This window comes from Perna viridis, chromosome 5 (assembly GCF_037379345.1).
Source record: "Perna viridis isolate PV_CMFRI_1.1 ecotype Kerala chromosome 5, ASM3737934v1, whole genome shotgun sequence".
Classification (NCBI taxonomy): domain Eukaryota; kingdom Metazoa; phylum Mollusca; class Bivalvia; order Mytilida; family Mytilidae; genus Perna; species Perna viridis.
Window position 1 is genome coordinate 24,256,628 of NC_142449.1, and position 25,227 is coordinate 24,281,854.

Consider the following 25,227-nt stretch of genomic DNA (forward strand, 5'->3'; position numbering starts at 1 on the left):
CAAAAGTCTTAGGGGTCAATGAAAACACATATTATATAGTAAGATTGTTAAAACCCCGTAGTGGTATTTTGATTGATAAATGGATGGCAGTACCATGTGTCCATTAAAAGATGTTTGTATGAAAAATAAACATGCATGAAAACCAGACTGACTGTAAGGGTTATGCAATAAAAAAACAACAAGTATTTGTTTGCTACATAAGGTTTATGTACATAAACACTTCAATATACTGTAAACGTACTAATTTTTGCTATTTTCGTGGACAGGAAACCACAAAAAATAGTATATGTGAAATTTGTTTTTAACACTATTTAATGCTAATAACACATTTGAAACTGCAGAAATTGTTACCAGCAAACATGTTCACTTGACAAGATCTACGAAAATTAGTAACCAGTGAAAATTAATATGTTTATAGTATTCATCTTAAACATCTGAGCACTTTCTTGACTGGTGGCATATGTCTTTGATCAGCGTTCAGTTACAAAGATCACCATTGGTTGATGTTTACTAACAGTAACTCAAGATCTGCACATGTACTAACATTCTCTATCTCTCAAATGTCCTCTTACATATACAATTCATGATCAAATTACAAAATGGTAGCATAATACTGAACTAACCGCAGTTTGGTCTTTCAGCAGGAAACTGCCTCAGGTCAATCTTAAAATATTGGTACAGCTATTGTAAGGTATAGCTATTAATAACAAAACACTTTCCAAAATCATCACCTTAGAATTACAGGTTGTAGATTTCAATACTGAAATAGAACAGAATATTTACTTCATGAGTTTTTGTACACAGGAATGAGACATGATGTCACTTTCAATAAATATGTATACATGTACTAACCATGTTAATAGGGAAGAGTAATCAAGGGAACCAAGGTAATAGCGGTAATCAAAAGATTGTAGTCCAGAGACAAAGACCACACATGGAAAACCGACATACACAACAAAGATCATAAAGTAACTAAAATCATAAATACAAAGTAACAAAAGCAAATGAGCAACTCGGACTCCACTAAAAACTGGGAGCATGGACCAGGTGTACCGGTAGGGTAAGCGTCCTCTGCTTTTCTAGAAACATCCACCTAGTAGCTCATAAAAAGTCAAGTCGGGGGTAGACAAATGAGGAAAGGAAAACTGACCCATTGAATAAATCAGTTTTAATGGTGCAGATGGATACACCATAACGATCCACAAGTTCATGATGATGACCATAAAACTTCTGTGGTGATGACTTCAATCTTGTAGCAACATAACTCTGTTCCAGAAGCCTATTTGTTAGAGATCTAGTATGATACAAAAAGTCTGCATAGTTTCGACAAGCTCTGGCATAACATATGAGTGGTGATATGAACACTTTAATACGCAGGTGCTGAAGGGATGTTGCCACAAATTAAAGGAAAGTTGACAATTCTGAATAAAAAGTCATCATGTTTGTCATAAAGTTTGGTCAATAGTTTTCCTTTAACATCGATTTCTAAGTGTAACAACATAGGATATACGAAAGTAGGGTGTACACTTTATACATGTATATAGTTAAGTTCAACTTTGTATCTTGCTTCCACAGTGGTAAAAACTGGATTGTGAGTATAAATTTTTTCCTGAATACATGGGAAAGGTTTTGCATGCATTTTTTTTAGAAAGTTAATATCATGTCAAAACAGAAACTGTCCTAAATTCTAGACTACTGAATAAAATTATAGTTTCGTGACCACAATTTGCAATTTAAAATGGGAAACTTAGTCAAGGTTAAAGTAGAAATGAAAAGCAGAGAGACCATAATTAGAATAAGGGACAGATTATTCATGATCAAAGGGACATAATCTAAACCAAGAAAATAGACATAACACTATAAAAACTCAAATTAACTAAAAGAATACACATGAGACACTATAAAAGAATAAAAGAGCAACCCAGAATACACATAAAACTCAGAGTATGAACCAGGTGAACCCGTAGAGCTAGTATCCTCGTTTCTCTACAAACACCCGATGAGTTGCTCATATGCCCTCAAATCGCGTTTGAAACAAAAGAAGGTAACTATAACATTGTGAACAAGTCTGTTCTCATGGCAAAGATGTCTGCACCAAGATGAGTAAGAGTTGATGATGTAAATCATAAAACTAAAATTGAATACTGTAGTCTTGGGGCAACATAATCTTCTTTCAATAGCTTGGGAGTTAAGCATGCTACAGAAAATCTGTTTTGAAGACCAAGAGACTATAATATCTACTCACCTCATCTCTGTATTTATGCTTAGATTTTTCTGACTTTGATGGTTTTCCTTGCTTTGTTCTACTGACTTTCTTCTGTTGATTTTTGTCGGTAGGTTTTTTCACATTAAGAAGCGGATGGATTTCTAAAAGAAAATGCAAAATAAAGTTTCAAATACAAATAAAGGACAGATTTGGGCTGAAGCCAAACCGAACTGACTTCTCCCTGTCATTGAAATACACTAAGAAAGACTTCCCCCTCTTAATAAGATATAAAGCAAACCTCCTCCTAAATGTACATGTAGGTCATGTGAAGGTGTAAGGGTTAGTTCATAAACTTTTTTTTCCATTCAATTTGCAACTACTATCAAGCAAAGAACAAAACAAGAAAACCTGTCTTCAGTGACCTACCATTGTACGCCACATGTTCACAACATACAGGTGGTCCTTATATACTGTGAACTATAACAGGATTTTACATACAATGCTCTATAAAGGGATATTATAATTATGGTCTTTTAAAGACAGGTTTTTGCTCAATAAAGGTGGTTGCTATGATAGGTTTTACTGCATTAGGAATCAAAAATGAATTTTTGTAGAAACAATATCTATTGGAGATAGAGTGCAATGTTATCTCCTCTTGTGAAGACAACATTACCCTGTCATTTCATACCACTGTTTTTCTCTTGGAAGTTAATGGATATATAGTATTCTCCATTTTTTCCTAAATTTGTCAAATATCCTTATCGATATATTTCCTAAAATATTCAACAACCTTATTTTGGTGAGTAGCAATTTACCATTTTGCATTATTGTGCATAATGCAATATCCTGTTCTTAATTATTTACATTAATTCCTATCATTGTTTGTACAAGTTCAGTGATTCTGTGACAAATAAATTATTTAAAATTTCAAAGAGCAATTGTTTCCTTTTTCTTATCCCAATAATGCAATTATTCTCAGATTTTACCATTTTGTAGCAAATCTTATATCACATGAATATACTATAATGTGTGAATTGATCTAATGCGTTTTTTTGAATAATGTACAACATGTATGAGTATCGTGTGAGCACATTGTATGCATGGCAATGGATTTGGAAGGTGTAGACCATAACATTACAATTGAATAAACTCTCGCCCAATTTTTTTAAGATTAAATTGCATTTTAACACAACTAATGAACACTGTATGAAATAACGTTTCAATTGAATTCAATTATTTAAGGAGGTAGACCTAGGGTAAGGGACACAACTATTAAAAATCATTGGAACGTTTGTATTCTGACAGCATTTTACATCAATATTATGTAAGCATCTATTTAACTTAGATTGGTTTCATTCTGCTTCAAAAGAAAGCTTGAGAGGCTTTGGTGACATTGAATGTGATACAAACATATCAGTGATTTCAAGAGTTGTATCCCTTACCCTAGGCCTACCTTCTTAATACAATTGTATAATTGTGATCTTTTAAGAATAAATGTTATTTTAATAATATCAAAACCGATGAGTATTGATATATTATATCATTTTACAGAAAAAAAGTTCTGCTTGCTCGTTAAATCTCTGCATACTTCCGAACTAGTGAGTATATTTAAGATATTCACTCTTTCCAATTAATTGTCCTATTTATGTCTTCACATCCACTTTCAGAGATATCTACATTGATTAAGGCACACTAAGTGAAAAAATGATTTTTCAAAATCTGCTGACATATTAAGTGAGGCATTGTAATTACCATCTAAGGGAGCACTGGGTAAACTGACATTGACTTCTTGACTTTTAGTTCTCTTTTTCTTTGGAGACGGGGCATTGGCTGAGTCTCCTTTACCTCTTTTCTTTTCTGTTTGAATTTGGTCTTCGGTTGTCTAAAATTAGTAAGAAAGCACTATAAATTTATACAGATTGTCATATCAATTTTTCGATAATACAAAAGTCTACCAATTATCATCAAACCTCACGGACAACAAGATCTGGTTTCAATTTCACAAAAAAAAGTCTTTCAACCATAAATTTGATGTGAGTTTTGAGTTTTGTCATCAAAATGCTATTTTCAAATGTGAGGTTATTACTACAGAGCAACTTTACACTTTGGTCTTAATGAGAAATCTACTCCTGAGACTAATTAGGTCAGAATAAACAGAAAAGGATCCCCTCCCCTTTGATGGAACTAGTGCCAGACTTACAGTTCCTTCTGTTGGCATCCACCCTTCCTCAGGTTCATCAAACTCTGGAATCACTTGTAAATACAGCAGAGCATCATCATCTTCATTTTCTTCATCACTGAAGAAATAATAGCAAGCTTCAGGTAAATTACAAAATATTGTAATATAAACAACATGTGATATACTGGTACATGCAGTATATTTTTAGAATATTTTTCCAAAATTCAAAAAAGTATTTTTTTTAAACCTATTGAAAATGTTACAGAATAATAATAATAATAACCCAAGACATTCACACGATCATAGAAAAATTAAAACCACACCTTACCAATCTTCATTTTCCAGAACACAAAATTGCCTGACATATTGAAATCTTTGAATTAGAAATGATACTTTCTCCTAATTGCAGTTAACCTTATTCCAATATTTCTAGCCATGACATATCATCTAAGCTTCATATCATGATAATGTTTTCTTTTATCAACAAATACTTCTTAACCAGGGCATACAGTACCATTCGTTCTTTCTTTTGTCAATTAATGGCTTTTTGAAGTTGTCTCCCTTGAATTTTAGAGCAAATCATAAGTTTATGTCATCTAACTAACCTACTGACAAACGCCTGAATTGGGTCTATACTTGTAACATCTACTTCTAAGTCTTCATCATCAGGTCCTGTGAAAAAAAAATTACTCCACTTAAGAATCAAGCATATGTGATTCTTGCAATTTTTTTTTTGGCATAAGGAACCTTTACTATGCATTTAAAAAATGAAAGTGTCAGTAACATTTTGAACCCTAATAGAGAGTAGGCAGAGCTTGTTACCTTTGGAATGGAATGGAGAAGAAACCATTTTTAAAACCGAAATCTAACAGAATATTTCAAAATTCCGCTGAAAAATTACGTGCCCAGTACCCTTCCGTTCCAAAAGTAACAAGCTCAGCCTACTCTCTATTATGGTTTAAAATGTCAACAAAACAAGTAATTTTTGTAGCAAATTTGGTATCAGCATGCAGGAAAATGATTATCGAACTAGGTAGGTGTGACATGCACAATTTCAACTTGAAAGTCGTTACAAGCAGTTGAAGGGCAATACTCTGCGGTACCGCTATATCTCCAACATTTTGTATGGCACATCGTTCTGACCCCAACCTGACATATCAATATCCAAATAAAAAAGAGGAGGGTTGCAGGGTCAGAGGAAATTCGGACTACATTTTACGCTGTTACCAGTGAATACGGGTCTATTATACTACTCTGTTCTTAAGGAAACAGAGATACAATGTAGCACAAAGAACATATAAAACACATAAAGGCTTTTACATAGATTAAAGGCAAAGCAAGGCAATGTAATGGGGAATTGCTGTATGATAAATTGACCTCTGTATGATTTATAGCCATCTGGGGTGATATCTTTCATGTGATCCCATGTATATCTAACAATATAGGGTTTAATTTTGTGAATTTTTCTTGCTTTATGGAGTTTGTGAGTTGACAAACAAAAATTGAAAGAAATATTTTCAGCTATCTGACCCAAAATTCAAACCTGTTCTTTATACACTAAATTTATTATTAGAATTCTGCATTACCTTTTGTCTCTTCTTTTTCTTTATCTTCATCTTCAATATCAAATTCTGATTCTCTTTCTTCATATTCAACATTCTCATCTAATTCTTTAAAATCAGGAGCAAATGCACTCCAGTTTTCCTATAATTTATTTCAAGTAATTATATATAAATAACAAGAGATTTTTAGAGACAGGAACCCTCAAGACATTTAGTGAAAAAAAACTAATACAATTTTAGGCTTTGGCTGTGAGGGATGTAGCTATTTGTCCTCAAATAACCTTAGACTTTGTTGATAGTATGCACTGCTATGTTGTCATATTGCCAATTCTATGGAAGAACTATAGTAAAATATGATGTGCATCTGTGTTAAGTAGCACTCCAGCTAAGGATCATGCAAAATGTGATTCATGGGTAAAAAAGCCTACAAATTTTTATTTTTGATATTTTGTTTGAAATGCCATAGTAAACAGAAATTAACATGTGGTTTTTCATATAATCCATGCTCTTAAGAGATAAAAATTGTATAGAATGCACTGTAGATTTCAAAATTAAGGGAGATAACTCTGTAAATGACACTCAAATACAATAGAATCTACTGGATTTTCAATGTTGATTATCTTCTAAGAGCAGGCAGAATTGAATGAATAATTACATATTTCACAGTATAGATCCATAAAACAACTTAATTACAAAAATAAAAACATGTAGCCTTTTTTAGGGTGTATAACATTTTTCAGATTTTGCATAATTCTTACAAAGGCAGCTACTTAAAAGTTCAAACAATCACTTATTTGCTGCATACATCATTACTGTAATATGTCATTTAAGTAATAAATTTAGAGCCATCAACATTTTACAGCATCTGCATAAAGATCATCCCTGCAATTGAAGGACAAAAGCGTTCTTTTGAAATATGGCAAAAACATAAATAAACCACAATTTTTTCTATTAAAAAAGGTCTCCTACAGAGTACATAGTCCTTATTGGTAATCTGTCAGTAACATATTTAGCCAATACATGCACTATAAAACCACAGAGCATGCTTATTTAGAAGACTAGAAAACTGGTTAATAATATATTATTATTGCATAAGATTTTCCATATTGGCTTAAAATCTTTGTTCCATGGCCTGCCAAAGTGAACGAGGCGTAGCAGAAGTCCAATATGGTTAGTCAAGGACCAATAAATCAGCTAATACGGAAAACCTTACGCAATTATACCTGTATTGACTAACTAGTCAAATACATCATACTGGCCTTCACCAATGTGGATTTTAACCAGACAAATATGACATATTGGACAGCTAAGTCCCATATTGGACAGCTTAACCCTGTATCAGCGTACTTTAGTATTTTGAATTGTATTGGCAGTTTTGATCATTTTAAGGCTAATAATCGAATGTAGGTCAATAATTTAGTTTATTCCTTGATTTATGATGCAATTTTGTGATATAAATGTTAATATCATTTGCTTTTCATTAATAAAAAATAAGTTATGACAGTCAATAGTGTAATTTCTCTCATTCTTGCTGTTATTTCTCACGGATGATTTTACCAGGTCGTCAAACAAAGCAGAAATTGGTAAAATTAGAGATAAATAAACAGTAAAAAAAAGAATTGTAATGGTAGAATCCAAATTTCAATTAGCGCAATTCCACTAAAAAGCAAAAAAAATCCCTGATTGCTATTCAATCTCATTGTAGAATTATATTTTAACCCAAAGGCAAATGTCTATTCAACAGAGCCTTTATTGGCCAAATCTGAATGCTAAAAAATCTACAACCTAGATAGCTTACAGTCAAAATGATAAAAATTTATAAATTAATCTGTCCTCTGAAGTAGAAATACAAAAAAAACAACTGCAGGCTTAGAAAAACACTAAAAAATATTTACACTGTTTTCTGAAATTATAAGCTCAAAATATGTAGTTTCAAACTTACCACTTGATTCTGAGCCCAAATAGAGACCAAACCACTGGATATTGAAGCTAATATTGGTCTGACAGGATGCCACTATAATAAAGATAATTTTAATTATCCCTCAGGCTAACATGTAGGAGAAATACATTTCAAAGAATTTTTAATGAACCATGCATGAAATATACTTATGTTGACAATTTTCCTTCACAAATATTCATATGCAAGTTAGAATCAGGTTGAAAGGAAAAAAATCTAATTACTAACAGTAGAAAAACGAAGACAGGAATTGAATCATAAAATTCTTACTACCACTTTTCAAGTATTTTTCATCTATGAAAGAACACAATGATAGACAAAGGATGGACTGACTGATAGCTGAGTAGTATATACCTATAATAAAGACCAACATATAAAAAGTTATCAATACAAACCACTACATCCAGTAACAATTCTCCCTTGGTACCATGTAATATTTTGACCAAATTGCCCACACTTTTCTCCCATATATACAGTGAATGTTGTCTGGCTGACCCAGCAACAATATACTCTCCATCTCCAGAGAAACAACACTTCTTCCATAAAGTTCTAAAAATATATTATATACATATTATTTTAGTGTTTTTTATTGGGTAGTACAGAGAAACCTGTCTGAAATGAATCTGATTCAGACTGAACTAGATATCATTGAGAAAGAATCCACCTCTGTGGCCCACTGAGGTAAAAATTCTGTACATCAGCCTTGCTTAACAAATTCAATTAATCATGCAAAACTCACTACAGTCGAGACACAAAGAGCTGCGCAAAAATCAATAGTTAAGGTTCAAGGTCACCAACTATGGTACGTGACAAATCAGTTTAAAGTCATCTACCAACATGCCAAATATCAAAAGCCTAAATTATAAGACAAAAAAGTTACAGCCTGGACAAGAGCTTGTCAATGAAAAAAAACAGGAATTTGACCTTAAAGTCAAAGCTCAAGGTCATATGACACTATTTATGGTACTCAATATATATCGTCTATAGGGGATCTATCCACATGCAAAATATCAGCAGCCTACATCAAAAGACAAAATAGTTACAGCCTGGATACGAGTTTGTCACCCCAAAACAAGAATTTGACCTTAAGGGTCAAAGTTCAAGGTCATAGGCATTATTCATCTTTAGGTGATCTACCCATATGCAAAATATCAAAAGCCTACATTGAAAGTTAAAAGAGTTATAGCCTGGACACAATTTTGTAACGGACAGAAGGACAGATGGATAGAGTGATCAATCTTGGGTGATTGCAACTTTTTTTGATGGGACCCTAATAATGGATTGGTCAAGACCTAAAACTAAATAAAAAAAACCTTTCATGTTTCCTATTACACTTTTGACAAAAAAAGGGGTAAAAAGATTAATTGATTGTTTGGGTTTAATGCCCGAGCAGCAACTAGGGTAGAAAGGAAGGGATTATTATTTTATTTTACAATTTTTTTTACATTGAATCTATAGGGGAGAAAACTCTAGTTTTATCAGTGCTCATTTAAAAATGACAACAACAAAAAACCTAAGGGTTCACTATTCAAGCTGAACAAATTGGGGTGGGTATGGTAATATAAAACACATTTAATTTGGCCTAAATATGCTATAATTATATAATGTATGTCAATTTGTGAGGACAGTTTTAACATACTTGTTAACAAGGTCTTGTAGTTTTTGTATAGGTTCTGGTTCACCATCTTTACCGCAGGCTAGCACTTCACCACATTCATACACCCTTATAATTCTGTCGGCTGAATTCACTAGAAAGCAACTGTAACGATAAAAATTATCTTACATTTATGAAGGTTCTTTTGTCTGCCATCTCTTGGAATTTTCACTTTTTTTCTTTATCAACATACCAGTAGGAACCTTTACCTGTCCATAAATATGATTTGCTATGATTTTATTATACTATATAGTCTATTATGTTTCCTGTTTTTTACATTCAAATTAATGTATCAGACAACAGGCTTTCATATTCATGGCAGAAAACTGGATTTTGCCCAGATTGAAATTAGAACTGTAAATGATAATTAGTGGCATCTCAAACATGACAACAATTAAAGTCTCTGTTATTGTAGCAAAAATGGTGGTCACTTGAGAACAATATAAGCAATACTTGTAAAAATCAATCTTCCCCTTCAGTTCCTCACATAAAACAACATATTTAAATTAGGAAAGAATATATCAAAGACTTTTCAATTAAATAAAACGACAAAGGAAAAAGTTTCCATTTTTCCAACAAAAATGGCCACCCTTAGAAATGACATCACCAATATTAGTAAAAATAAAATTTTACCTTTACTTTGCCACATGAAACAATATATCCAAGTTTGAAAAGGATCTGGCTTATACTTTTCAAGTTATTGCACAGACAAGAGTCAAAGTCTATTTTTGCAACAAAAACTGCAGCCACTAGGAAACAACTACAGCAATATTTGAAAAAAATCAAACAAAACCTTCAATTTTTCAGAGGCAATGACATACCCAAATTTGAAAAGATTCTGCCAAACACTTTTCAAGTTATTACATGGACAAAGTTTTGTAGCTGCAAGGCTGTTCTCCCCCCGCTGTACTTCCCCAAACTAAATCAAATACCAACATTCAACTACAAGATAGGATGGATTTAGTATGTAATGGATGAAAAAAGGTTTGATAATGTAATTTGCCATGTGCCACCTGGTTTTTGTATAGACACCCTCCTAATAGATTCACCATAACCATGATAACCTTTCAACAAACTTGAGAGTCCAAGGAAACTCTCAAGGTCCTACATTATGTAAACTGAGATTGTCTTTTCCTAAATTTGTCTTATGTTCTTTTCTTTAATAAAAATAATAGTAATTGGTTTTTTACAACTGCGTAAACTTTTTGATAGAGGTCAATGATTTTACTGTTACATGTAAGTGCAAACTTTTTTGGTGTTGAAGGTTAGAGAGTGCATTTTTTATTTTGTTATATAATTTGTATACATGTACGTAACTACTTTGAGTGGTTATCCCCTGGACTTCCCCCCTCAATCTTTGATCATAAACTTGTACATTACCTTCCCCATCATAGACTTCCCCCTCCATCTTTGATCATAAATTGTATATTACCTTCCCCGTCTAGCAAACTCTATTGATTTTATTGCTGTAGTGTTTAGTGTTCCAGTTGTTACTCTGAAGGAGGCCAATAACTGCAGGTCATTTACAGAAAATACAAGGATCTGCAATGTCAAACAAAAAAAAAAAATGAATACTGGTACTAAGACAAACGTGAAAAATGAAATGAAAATTCATAGCACTGAATGCCACTAAATACAAGATTTATCCATATTAAACATTTGCTTGGACAATCATCAATATGATGAGTTTTTCCTATAAGGTAAGTGATTTTAAGTTTTATCATCAAAGCAGATACATTGTAGTACTTATATAATTATAAAAATACATTACTGGTGTTTAAACACTGACTGAGATGACCTTATCAGGACATGCTAATGAATACTTTAGTACTGGTAATTAACAGTCTATGTATTTCCTTTAAATTGTTCAACTTACCCTTCCTTTTGCATTTCCAGTGTAGATATTAATTCCTCTTCTATCATAAGATGCTACTATATTCAAATCCGACTGAAAATACGAAACATAGGAATGATTACAACTAAAACAATGTGTTTGGTATACTAGATTTCTAATTCATTTGATGTAAAATTTGAGCAATAAATGACCCATGTCAAGTAACTCAACGTCAGTAATTATTGTGTGTATTTAATATAGTGACTATCAGACTTGCATTGATCAAAATATCATAAAAAAAAACCATGAAATAATTTCTGAATATAATGTACAGCTATAGCAAAAAAACCTTCTCTCACATCAGGCAATCGGTGAAACATGGTATGAAAAAAAACCATCATTTTGATAGATTATTTGACTATTTGCACCATCTAAATCAAGGAAAACAGACAAGATTTTCCATATCATGCTGGACCACTGAGTTACAATTTCATTGAAATGCACTGAAATTGAACATTTCAACTCTGTCAAAAACCTCATTTTTCTAAGATTCAATTGAAAAATTTCTGTGCAAAGCCAATGATGCAGAGATCAAATAATGGTCTTTTCAAACAGAGAAAAGATCCTTGAGTGAAATTATATTGTCAGAATGATGGGATTTGACATGCATGTTTCTGATATTTCCCATTTTGCCTGATTCTTACAAACACTTACAATTAAGAATTAATGATTCCCACATATATGTACACATATATGTACATGTATCTTAATGCCTATAAATACTGAAATTACAAGTACATTACATGTGCATGTACTTGCAACAATTCTTTTTGTGAATTCTTTTTATTACTATTACACATTTGAGTATTAATTTGAGGAAATTTACTTCCACATAACCTATAAAAAAAACAAAATGCAGAGAAACAAAAGCAGCAAAAAGAATTTCGAAATACTAGCCTGATCAGTCTAAACAGGTAGGCTGGCTAAAATTTAGGAAAATATATAATCATTTATAAATGCAAAATATATAAAACTTGAGTTAAAGGCTGATTTTAACACACAAGTGTAAGTACATTACAATGGAAACTTACATCATCATCTAGTGGAATGTTTGAATGTTTTCCATCAACTTCCATCTTTACTGCTGGATGCTTCATAGGACATACCAAAAATTGATTTCTAAAAGCAAAAGTTGTGTACTGAACAAATAGTTTAACCAAGCCTAAAGGACAGATATAAGTTGTTATTTTAATAATACATGTATGGATACATACATTATTATCCTGTCTTATAAGAACTTGGATAAATTGTTCATTATCTTAAACACTATATCTTGTAATTTGATTGGACCAAGAAATGAGATGTAATTCTGCTGGACACCTGACCTAAACAGAATTCTCTAATTTTTTGAAAACTACATAGAAAGAAGGATAACTCAAGTACACAAAAATTCTGACAGTTCAATGTTTTCAAGAAAAAAAAACTGTTGGCAGACAGATAGACAGTAAAAACCAGCATTCTTGATGCAGGATGGCTAAAATACCATTTGTATGATTATCAAATATAAAGTGAATACCCTGTTCTTGGATGGAACTGTACTTTGAGTATGGGTGAAGGAAATCTGTATGTTTTGTCACATTCACCCTCAATCACATCCCAAATAGATACTGTATTATCTGTGGCTGCACTCAGAAGTTTGTGTCCATCTCTACTCCAACTGTAACAAAATCTTTCAAAAATTAAAACTGAAATGCTTCTTATAAATAGTCTGATGAAGAAGCTTGGTTTGCATAATTCCACTTAGAAATCTAAAGAAAAATATAGTACATGTTAAACAAACAATAAAAAAAACATGTAAAAAATCTCAATAATAATGTAGCATGACATAACATGCTGTATCCTTTCTAATATTGACCACATGTGTCAAGGTAGTCAGAATTTCCCTAAAAGTTATTGTTGCAATGAATAAAAAGGTCTTTAATATAGGAACACAGTGAGCCTTTTTAGACTCTACTGTGAATTGAATGATATATTGTACTGTGAAAGTACTATTGTTTGTGGGGAACCAATTTCATGGTTTTTGTGGGAACACCAATCAAACAAATTTGGTTTCCTTCAAAAAGGAGATTTCCACTGATGTGTATACTGAAAATCTCAAAACCATAAATTCAAGAATCCACGAACTTGCATTTCTTCCCTAATTCACGAAAGTTGGTATCCACGTATTAAAATACTTTCGTAGTATATCAATGTAAGTAATTGTTGGAAAAAAATTAATATACCGTAATTAAGTTTAAATACTGTCCATACAGTATTTGAATTTACCATTAAAATAATGAACATATCACTGCTTACCACAGAGAACAAACAGGATGCACATGGGCACTAATAATTTTTGCTATACCCCTAGTTAAAAAGTCCCAAATAACAATTCTTCCATCATTACATCCAACGGCTAGCAGAGTACCTTGTCTGTTGAATGCACATGTTATGGCAATACTAACACAGTCTAATGCACCATCAAACTCCTAAAGCAATTTAGGTAAAAAATAGAGGTCTAACATAACTAACATAAATAATAATATAAGCACATATACATCATTTCTTATAAAGAATACACAATGTATTTGACATTGCCAAGAATTTTCATTAGAAATTATAAAATCAATTATGTAAGTGTTCATGAACATTAAAAATAAACATAAATTCAATGAATAAATCACAAAATATTCAACACAAGCTTTAAACACGGACTGAATATCTCCAAATAACCATTGTATGCACAATTTAAAAATGTACATATAGACACATGTAGACCGAGAGGGCAAGATATGGAGTTATTGTTTGAAACAATGTACTTTACTTTACATACTGATGATGATACATATATATAGAAGACAGTTTAAAACACTAAACTTAAGAAATGAATTTATAGATATACTGAAATTTTCAGAAAATTTTGTGTTCTTACCTCTGGGTAATTCTGACCAAATGATTCTACAACAGACAAACAAATATTTAATTTTTGAGAGTCATGCATCATTGTCAATATCATTTTTTGTGAAAATTATCGTTCAGCAATTTCAAACAAAATGTTAGTTGAAACAGCAATAAAATCTGAGATTGTGAATGGCAATTATGTTGTTACAAAGTGAAGCCACAGATTACAAGTGCAATAGGCAGTGTCCCAAAGGGAAATAATTTGATTCGTCTCATTCATGACGCAAGTGTGCCTAATTGTGCATTAATAGGTTTGTGAAAGAAAAATCATGCTCCTAGATGGATTTACGTCATGCCTGCAAGCTCATTCAACCTAATTCTTTTCTGTGAAAAGTAGATTTAAAGAATGCTTATCGCAGTGTCAAGATTCATGAGTCTAATTACAAGCTTACAGGCCTTCAATGGAAATTCGAGGGAGATTCAGAATCTACTTATTTTTTCGATACAAAACTACCTTTTGGGGCCGCCAAATCTCCGAGCATATTTCAGTCTTTATCTAGCGCTGTTTGTAGAATTATGAAATGACAAAATTTTACTGTGATAGCATATTTGGATGATTTTCTTATCATTGAGAGTTCTTATGAAAAATGTAAAAGAGCACTTGATAACTTATTGGGTGTATTTTGATTGTTAGGCTTTCATATTAATTACAGTAAAATTGAAGGACCATCACAAAAACTAGTATTTCTTGGTATTTTGATTGATACTACTGACCTGTCTCTGTCTTTGCCACAAGATAAGCTGGAGGACTTTCAGTCATTATTACAAACTTTCAACAAGAAGCGCCGTGCTACTAAGAGACAGCTAGAATCCTTAATTGGAAGTTTGAATTGGGCATCACAAGTTATTCAAGTGGGATGACCCTTCCTTAAGAGCATCATTGATTTATAAAACTCTCTAACAGCAAATTCGGACAAGATCTTATTGATTGACAATTTTTTTGCTGATCTGAAATGATGGTTGATTTTCATGAAACAATTTAATGGTAAAACAAAAATCCTGGATGATAAGCCCATTACAAACATTCAGTATGACGCTTGTACGGAAAGGGGTGGTGCTTATTTTTCTGGAGACTATTTGTACATCAATTGGAATATTGATATGCCAGATATTTACCCCTGCATAATAACTGTAAAGAAATGATTATTATGGTGTTGGCAATTTTTAGATGGTCAATTACCTTGCAAAATAAAAGGGTAATAATGTACACTGACAACATGACAGCTAAAAGCACAATCAATAAGATGTCAAGTAAAAATTCAATTGTTATGACATATCTGAGACTTCTATTCTTCGTTCAAGCATATTATAACTTTTGTATTACTGCCATCTTTATTCCGGATAAGAGGAACGTCCTGGCGGACAGCATTTCAAGGCTCCACCAGGATAACAAACTGAGTAAAGTATATGAGTTGTTACCTATGAGTTTACAATGTGTTACTAATAGCTTTTGTATTTTTGATTTGTTATTTCATATGTCATATAAATTTGTACATTGTAGATGGTGGTGTAGGTCCAAACACCCTCGAAAAGGCTGTGGATAAGTTCAGAAGCCAAGGATGGGCAGAGAGTACAAAATGTGTTTATACGTCACATTTAAAGTGTATATGGCTTTTTGCAAACAGAATGCGTTGGCTCCAGTACCTATGTCCCATCTTGCTTTTCTTGCCAATGTTAAAGGTTTTGCTTATAGGACTATTGAAAACTATTTAAGCATTTACACAAATCATGTGGTATAGCAGATGTGGTGAAGGACCAGTGGCATGTTCAGCATGTACTACAGGGAGTAAAACGCGCCTTTGGAGATGCACAAACCGATGCTACTTTATTGACTCCTGATATGCTACTTGATATAAAGAAGCAGTTAAATCTTTTTAGACTCTTTGATCTATCAGTTTGATGCGCTTGTTTGATAGGCTTTTATGGTACGTTAAGACCTGGGAATTTTCTTATTTGCGATCCAAATGTTTCGGTTTTGCACATTTGTCAAATTTTGTGTCATGATATGGACTACATTATCATGTTTGACTACACAAAGACCATCCAGTTTCATGAGAAAAATTTACGTGTTGTAATGCCATTGAGTCAAGGACACCCTCTCTGCCCAGTCTCAGCCATTTTCCGTTTACTTAGCTTACATGTTATGTTAGGATCTAATGAACAATCACCGTTATTATGTGAAAGTGTTGTGAAAGCATTACCTTACAACAAATTTCTTGATCATGTGAATCCTATTTTATTGAAGTCAGGAAATAAGCCTCTGTTGACAGGACATTCTTTTTGTAGAGGAGGCGCTACATGGGCGTTCCAGGCTGGTTTGCCTGGTGAAGCGATTCAGGACATCGGTAAGTGGAAAAGCGAGGCTTACCTTAGATACATTGAACCCTCCTTGAACACTAAAATTGGTATCTTGCGTAAGTTTGGACAGAAGCTCCCTAGCAATTAGTTTCGTATTACTGTACACCTGTACGTGCATAGAAGACCTATTGAGTCTTTTACTATTGGTCTCATCATTAGCAACTTTGAAATGTACATTTTCATTATCATTTTTTTTTCTTATCAATTTACTTTATTTCCACATCACTCCTTGGGTCTGGGGTGTTCATACTTTATTAGTTTAAGTCTGCCTAGTATGTTAATCATGTGTTCGTGCAATAAAAAATTGCACCCAGTACCATGTTATTGTTAATTATTGAGAAAAGAAGTAAATAAATTCATGTTTTTACCAATTTCATGGTGAGTGTAGTTGTTTATTTACGAGTGATTAACTATTATTCTCCATTTGGGGCAAGAAGCCTTTTCAATAAACACAGAACTATAACTAATTAACGACAGAAAACAATAGTTTACAAACCTAGCAGTTCCAAATTCATTTTCGCCGCTTTCCGGAAGTACGAAATAGCATATAATATCGGGCTACATTTCCGACAGGAACAACGTTTGTTCCGGACATAACCAATTTCATTTTTACTGTCGACAACGGTCAATGACAGTTGTTCACTTTTACTTTCGGAAAATACCGGCATTATCTAACCAATGGCTGTTTTGTTCTTTCTTGATATCAATTACATACATGCATAGCCGTAATGATATTTTTAAAGCAATAAAAATATATTCTCCTAGAAGTTAACATTCATGACGTGTCATATGCAAATTTTATTAATTTTAACACGTTTTTCAGCGAGCATGTTAAGATCTGGAATATCAAGAGTAACTGTTGGAATTTTTTTTTAACTCGATCATGCCTATAGTCACTCTATTGGTTAACGAAAACTCCCCCAAAAATGTCTAGAAACGGTGGTGAAATAGTTGCATGAATTGAACATATTTTTTTTTATGGCTGTCTTCCTTTCTATTCAGTTCTTATGCTGCTGATGAAATGCAACTAGTCAGACCTATCTGGCTTGAATCACACTATAGACAGTTTACAGTTTTATTTAATATTAAAAACCTAAAATACCATCTAGGATGAAATGTACGTCAGTTTTTGATATTTCAAAGGAACAAAGGTTAATTTCCAACGTTGGATTCGACCATGTTTCAATAGTTCAATAGAATATATGTACTTTGAAAAGTTCCCCGTTGTGAACTCGACCATAACTAGACTCACAACCTGAGCAGTGTTCATATTGTTTTGAGTCGGTCGAGAGGTGAACAACTGTAATGGCGATGTGAGTGGGGTTTATTGCTTGTAAGTACAAAATGCATATGAATCTAAACAGTCCACGTTCAAAATATTTGTAATCTTTATAATTCTAGCTAGAAACCTTAAACTATATCAAGAAAATTTTCATGGTGATTTAGGATGCACTCGATTTCCTTCGCATATTTAATCTATGCAGGTAAATTATATCTTTTTTTGTTAACTGTGAAATTATAAACAAATAAAGCATAAACCTTTTCAATCGATGTATATTTCAGTAATATTGGTCGATTAGATTGTAGTTCTAAAGTCATCTTTGTGGTCAAGTTAGTATTTGAATTTCTTTCTTTTATGTAAAAGTGGTTGATCACACATTTCCAAAACCATGGCAAAGGGCTACAGAAGTTTTACCAGAATAAGCCTTCTAATTCTGAACTGCTTGTTATTGGTAAGTAAATTATTGTCAGATTTTATTTCGGGGTTGTGAGATGGTGTGTGGAGAGTTCACGCCCTTCTTTACACATCTTTAGACACTTCAATATCCTTGTCACATCAGGACGGAAAAAAATGTGTTCACGGTTAAAATTAGTCACGATATTTTATACATGTATTAGTATAAATATATATGGACTTCCTTAACGTATACATTGGGTCTCACCTTTACTAACCTGGCATTAGATGTCCCGAAATACTTTAAAGGTTATAAGGACATTTGTTCAGTCTTGATTTTTCAAATCTGTTGCCAATTTGAAAAATAAAGAAATAGTTGCTAATCGGAAGTTATTTATAATACAAAAATACATGCAATGAAAAATGTAATAAAAATTCCTTTGTAGACTTCCATGTCAGTACGAACAGTTACAATGCTACTAGCATTATTCCTATTTGTTTTTTTCCAGCTATTAGCAGTCGGTATGTTGGCAATATCTGCAGTTCTCTACCAGTCCGGTGACATGGTTTCAAACAACTATGTTGTTCCCCTGTTGGAGAAGTTAGAGGTCTCTTATCAAATTACAGTGGCTACAGTCATCACGAAGATTACCATTGCTTTCATAGTAGTCGGCGCTATTTTGTTACTGACCTCAGCCGTGGGTTTTTTCGGAGCACTTTTCAGGCTAATGCCCCTACTTATATTGGTTAGTGGATAATTATGGATTTATTTGTTCTTAGCTTTTAGTGCAGTATGTTTAAGTGCACACATGTTTACACTAGTATAAAGACATAATTATACCTTTTAGATTGCAGTTGTGCCCATTTCCGTATACAGTATACATAGACATAGATCATGCACTCATGCACCTTGTGTTTTCCTTAGCTGTCATAAATTTGGAATAAAATATAAGTTTCCGTATCAGGTCATAATTATTGCTACCGAAAATTTTCATTGCACCCTTCATACCCACAACGCAGATCTCAAAACACACACACACACATATACAAACGTCTCAGAATGTGACGACTCTATTCACTACACTGCTCCATCGGATCAAATTGATACAGGGAAGATATGTAAACGTATAGAAAGGTCTGAAAAATTTCCAGCGATGTTAGAACTGTCAAATTTGCGATGCAAATTTTTGGTCGTTCCCTCCGCGGGACTCGAACTCGTACCGCCGTGACATCTGTGGCAACACCGCCTGCACTAAGTCCAACGCTCTAGACCACTCTGCTACCTAGTCTATAGGCTTTATTAAATATAGTTTTCTTTAACCGAGTGATATTTCCTCGTAAGTAAATATAGAGCACGAACATTAGCACAAGAAAAACGGATAACCTCTGATGTTATCGGGTAAGGTATTTATATATATATAATTTGATGTTTATAAACTATATACATATATTGTACTTACTTTATTTTTCAGTATGGGGTCCTTGTTATTTTGACCTGTGGATTCCATATATTTGTCATTTATCTTTGGTTTAGAATGAGAGATCAAGTAAGTCTAAATGTTGCAAGTTTTTTACGATCTTTCCACCAAGTTTTTTACGTTCTTTCCACCAAGTTTTTTTTTCATTTCTAAAGGTTTTTGAAACTAAGACTACAATTTGTTAAATGCAGCCTAATTGTTTTGGAAGTCAAAACACCGGATTACTGGGCAAATTTGTTTATAATGGGTATATGTTTTGTTAATTTACCATCCAGAACATCCATGATGTCACTTCCGGTTTCTAGAGGGAGTTTATATTGCAGTGCTTTAAATAGCTATGTCTGTTTTTCCTTATCATTTTTTATGTCATTGTACTTCATTTTGTTTGATGCATTGTGTTTGCAGATCATCTCTGTTTCCCGTTTTCACGTTTACGTCTTATGCTTGGATTATGATGTTTGTGAATTGTCCCACTATTTTTTTACCTTTATGGCAAGCCAAAGTGGACAAAAATCAATATTTTGTAATATTAGAAAATATTTTTTTTAATGTTAGAAAATACTTCTTAATATTAGAATTTCATTTTCTAATATTACAAATTCCTGATTTAGTAATGTTACAAAATATCACACATTTAGTAATATTAGAAAATGAATTTGTAATATTAGAAAATGAATTCGTAATATTAAAAAATCACGTTGCAATATTGCAAATTCAGTCACATTTTTGATATAACAGAATGATTTTCTAATATTAAAAAAATCGTAACTGAATACAAGAAATCCATTTTCTAGTATTAGAAAATCAGTTTCTAATATTAACAAAATCATTTTTTAATATTAGAAATTCAATTGAATTTTTATATCAAAAAATTATTTTTTTAATATTAAAAAAGGGTTTTGTAATACAAGAAATCAAATTTGTTAAATTAAATAATGAATTTGTATTATTAAAAAATCATTTTTTAATATTAGAAAACACGTATTTTGTCCACTTTGTCCAGCCATATACCTTTGTTTTCTTTTTCGTCGATAACCAAAGATTATGGAAATTTTGCACCTCTAAAAATTTTGAATGCGGGTATCTGTAGTCGGCCGATCAATTGCCCCAGTTTGTAGCATTTATTGAAAGTACACCAATGTATTGTTATTAATATACATCCATTTTAGAGTAAGGTGGATGCCGAAAATGTTAAAACTGTTTATTAATCTAAATAATACGTTAATTACACCTGCACAAATAATAATCCTGAAATTATGTGCAGAATTCGAAGTGAAAAATGTTTTTTATAACGAAGGTGAAATTTTTCAATGCATTAACAAAAATGTTCAGCATTATAGATTTCTTTGATGTATATTACTTTTACTATTGAAACTGCCTGGTTCGTACATTGATCTGTACGTAAGTTACTATGAAATGGAAATCAACATGAATTGCAGGTAATAAGCAGTTCGGCTAAGGCCAAATTGAAGGCCAATTTGATGTTTTATGATGGCAGTGGAGGAAAAACTATAACAAAAGCATGGAACTACATGTTCTTATGGGTAAGACATCTAAGAAATAAGATATTGAATATTCACATATATGTATATTTCTATAATTCTGAATATATTACTATGATAAAGTTTCGATCTCATTCTCGCCAAGTTTTTTTTTATTTAAGTAGCAGTTTTTATAAACATCAGACAGGAGATGATTCATGCATGTCAAAAACCCACAAAATTCAATTTTATTTCTAGTTTAGAAACAGTAACGGATCACATAACCAGTCTTAGTTTTTCATTTGGATGTTGCACATTTGAGATAAAATTTATAGATAGATGTATGATTTTCTCGAAAGTGCAGATCTGAATACAGAAATAATTATTGTTATGTGAAAATATAGCATATGTAGACTGAAAAAGCATTGTTTGTTTGGTGGGTTTTTCTACACCATGAATCACTTGACCATTGCATGGTAGTTTCTGAATTTTATGTGAACTGATACTTTTAAAATTTGAGGGTTATGGATATGTAGATCTTTCAAAGGAAAACGTTTGTGCTTATGTGAACCGCCTAGTTTAGTTGTATGAAGAACCATGCGAAATCTGAGCACATCGTAAGAGGCTTGAATTCTGTTTTTTTTTTAATACGCAATAGCTAGTGGCCAGTCTATGTCTGTTACATCTTATATATGTTTCTGAGTAACAGATTACATAGGCTATACTTGAATTTTACTAGTTTTGTCACCAATAAGGAACATTATGCCTTTTTTTATTTTCTGTTGTTCTAGTTATTAACCCAGCCGAAGTTAATGTTAATAATTCTTATATGTCGTACTTCAAATCTCTTTAGACAACAACCCAATGTTAAAAAAGGATAAACACTTGATCAACATTTCGTGCAACACACATAGGTTGCGTCTATTCAAATATGAAGAAACTAGTCCTATTAGAATCGAAATAAATGAAGAAAACTCCATTATATCCTTGTTTTACCACGGGCTAGTCATTTATGTCGTTATGGTATCAATGCGACATAAATTACCAGCCCGTGGTAAACAATGATAAAATGGAGTTTCCGTGGTTTATTTATTAAATATTCTTTGGTAAACCATTTCTGCACAATAATAGCTGTTCGATACAAAATGTTTGGTTCCTGATGCTCCGGTTCCAAAATTTTTCATGGGATTTATTTATTTATTTGTAATTTTAGTTAGACTGTTGTGGCGTTGATCCTAATCTTGATTTTATTCATAATTTAAGTTAGACTGTTGTGGTATTGATCCTCAATCTGACGTAGATGATTTCGAAACCTCTGCATGGAATAGAACAACTAGAGGTACCAACAGGATTCCTGCATATTGCTGTAAAGATGCCACTAGTGAAACAGCTTCAACATATCTTGGAAAATCGTGCACAGTATCACCGACTGAAGAAAATGCATGGATTAGCAAGGTCTGTTACGATTGATAAATCTTTTGCCTTGTTGGGTTATTTGTGTAAAGTATTCCTTATTTGTGGTGCTAGCTAAGATATCCTCTTTAACTATTTCAACCGTACTTGAAATACTGGAAACAATCCCAGTTTCTATAATACATATAAAAGATAGGTCACACCATGCAATAAGACTTGTCCCTACCATCAAACAATGCAGGAGCTGGACTGCATATCGGATGGAACAGGAAAGTCCCGGTGTCGAGTCAGAATTTACTTTACAATTGGAACACACTCCTCCACTTAGAATGCAGTACACGGAATTTTAAGTCTTAGTATCAAAAACTTATATTGTCGAACCGAAACCTTCAATTATATCTGTGGTTCCGCTAGGTCTAGTTGTTGAGGGCAACCTTCGAGTGAGGGAAACCAAGGATTTGTTCTGTACTGTTATCCCAAAGACTGTTATTACAATCTGTTCATCGCTGCTTCTCCGCCAAAGGGTCTATACTATTATGGTAATGTTGTATAACATCTTTCAGGGCTGTTATGCTGCATTGAGTGATTATATACGACAGTACAGCGATGGATTCTTGGCAATAGCATTCCTGGTATTATTTATTGGCGTATGTATATTTCTCAAATTTATTCAGTTTATTCAGCAATTTCATAGTAATTCTTAAAGACACTGAATCCATTTGTGATAAATCCCAATTAAGCTCTTGCGGACGGAATGCTCTTTTCATACCGTTGATTTCGGAATATTTTCTTACTATTGTAGTCTATTGCTGGTTTACGCAGATGCAGTGCATGTGGTGTCAATCTTTGCTCAGTTTGTGATATTTTAAAGAGATGCACTTTGCTGTATTTGCCATAGGCAACGCAGGTCTGTCTGCAACAGACCCATGAGCTAAATTAACCTACATTGTACCCTCAAGCACATATTTCAGTAAACGTCTATATTTTGAATCATTGGCGTTTTTGTTTTATTTCGGTAAAAGCTATAATGTTAAAAAAAACTTATCCTTTAGATACTGGCAGTGATATTTGCATTGGTCTACGCCTATATGATAAGTACTAAGTCAAAAGGACGTCTTGACAAAAGATCAATAAGCGAAGAGGCTTTGACATGTCAGGCAGACTGCGCCCCTTGTGACATACATGATCCTCCCTGTATTCATAACCAGGATTGGTGGTGCCCAAGATATACAATACGTGATCCATGTACACACTCGTCACACTGTCACAAACCAGATAACTATAGGAAAATGAAGGTTACGTCCTGCAGGAAACATATGCCTCGTGTGTGCTGCCACGGAAGGCTACAAAGAATTCCACAATGCCAAACCCACAAAACATGCCATAGTATCCGCCGCCGCCCTAATAGGTGTTTGCCTAGAACATGTGACCATTTCACCGACCCTCCATACTGGATACCGTACGACCGCATGGTGTATCCACCCTATGATTGGGAGTACTGGAAGAAGAAAAAGGATCGGGGTTACTACACTGATCCGTATGGACCCCAAGATTACTATGCTGAAGACACTCGGGACATTCCTATGTTGACATGGAGATCAAAACAATAAACTAAACCTACTGAATTAGTATTGTCTATTTTTTTTCAAAACTCAATGCTCATTAAAAATGCTTGTAATTTTGTTAAATTATCGAAGTTTGTAGTTGCATTTGTGTTTCTATTGTATTCTATTTAAAAAAAAACATAAACCGCCCTAGAGTGTCTAATATGGATTCTTTTTATTGGGACAGAATTCCGAGCAATTTGAGTCCATTTGAAATTGATATTTTGGAAACAGAGGAATGTACAGAAATCACGTATTGTAAAAAAAAATCGGGTTATAGAAACTTCAAGAGTTATGAAATTGTTGCGACAAAGATATTTCATAAGTTCAGCCCAGTGAAGCTGAACTAGTTTTTTTTCAGTATATCGAATTTTTTTTATAGAAATAATATTTTCCTGACGCCTACGAAACTTTACAATACTTTATCAGTGTTACAAATTCCAATGATCTTCTACACCTTACAAGAAATACACTTTGGCTTTACTTGTCTTTATTGCTGTCATGTCCTTAAAAACTGTGTTGTACCCCATAGGGTCACAATTCGTTGATGATATAGACGAAATATGATGTCAATGAAAATGTATTTCAGAACAGTCAGAAGTACAAATACATCGAATTGGTAGAATACTGCAACTAAGAAGCACGAATGCATACTTTCTCGAATTATATATGTTAGTATTAATCTGAACCGTATAAAATGCAATTTAATTTTTATATATTGCACTATTGACCTTAGTAGAACTAATAATGCTATAATGTTATTCTATTTATCCGACCAAATTTCAACTACGTTACAGTTTTCTAAAAGTAAAATATGTACAGAAAC

General features: G+C 32.8%; 2 protein-coding genes and 1 pseudogene across 2 annotated transcripts; 2 read left to right on the forward strand and 1 right to left on the reverse strand.

Moving 5' to 3' along the window:
• Positions 1 to 185: 185 nt before the first annotated feature.
• Positions 186 to 17,285, reverse strand: LOC148616657 (retinoblastoma-binding protein 5 homolog). Its single transcript, XM_088583847.1, has 16 exons — positions 17,247 to 17,285; positions 14,364 to 14,389; positions 13,748 to 13,920; positions 12,969 to 13,109; positions 12,484 to 12,571; positions 11,435 to 11,506; positions 10,991 to 11,100; positions 9,544 to 9,663; positions 8,300 to 8,453; positions 7,890 to 7,961; positions 5,972 to 6,089; positions 4,991 to 5,057; positions 4,407 to 4,503; positions 3,959 to 4,088; positions 2,246 to 2,367; positions 186 to 760 (listed from the first exon to the last, which is right to left on the reverse strand). Exons 1-16 carry the CDS (start codon positions 17,263 to 17,265, stop codon positions 755 to 757), a joined length of 1,515 nt encoding a protein of 504 aa, XP_088439973.1. The 5' UTR covers positions 17,266 to 17,285; the 3' UTR covers positions 186 to 754.
• Positions 14,452 to 15,959, forward strand: LOC148616658 (uncharacterized; annotated as a pseudogene).
• A 718-nt stretch (positions 17,286 to 18,003) lies between the features above and the next one.
• LOC148616659 (uncharacterized) lies at positions 18,004 to 25,118 on the forward strand. The gene is made up of 8 exons (XM_088583853.1): positions 18,004 to 18,083; positions 18,396 to 18,483; positions 18,935 to 19,171; positions 19,898 to 19,972; positions 21,343 to 21,447; positions 22,648 to 22,839; positions 23,361 to 23,444; positions 23,850 to 25,118. Exons 2-8 carry the CDS (start codon positions 18,421 to 18,423, stop codon positions 24,405 to 24,407), a joined length of 1,314 nt encoding a protein of 437 aa, XP_088439979.1. The 5' UTR covers positions 18,004 to 18,083; positions 18,396 to 18,420; the 3' UTR covers positions 24,408 to 25,118.
• Positions 25,119 to 25,227: the final 109 nt, after the last annotated feature.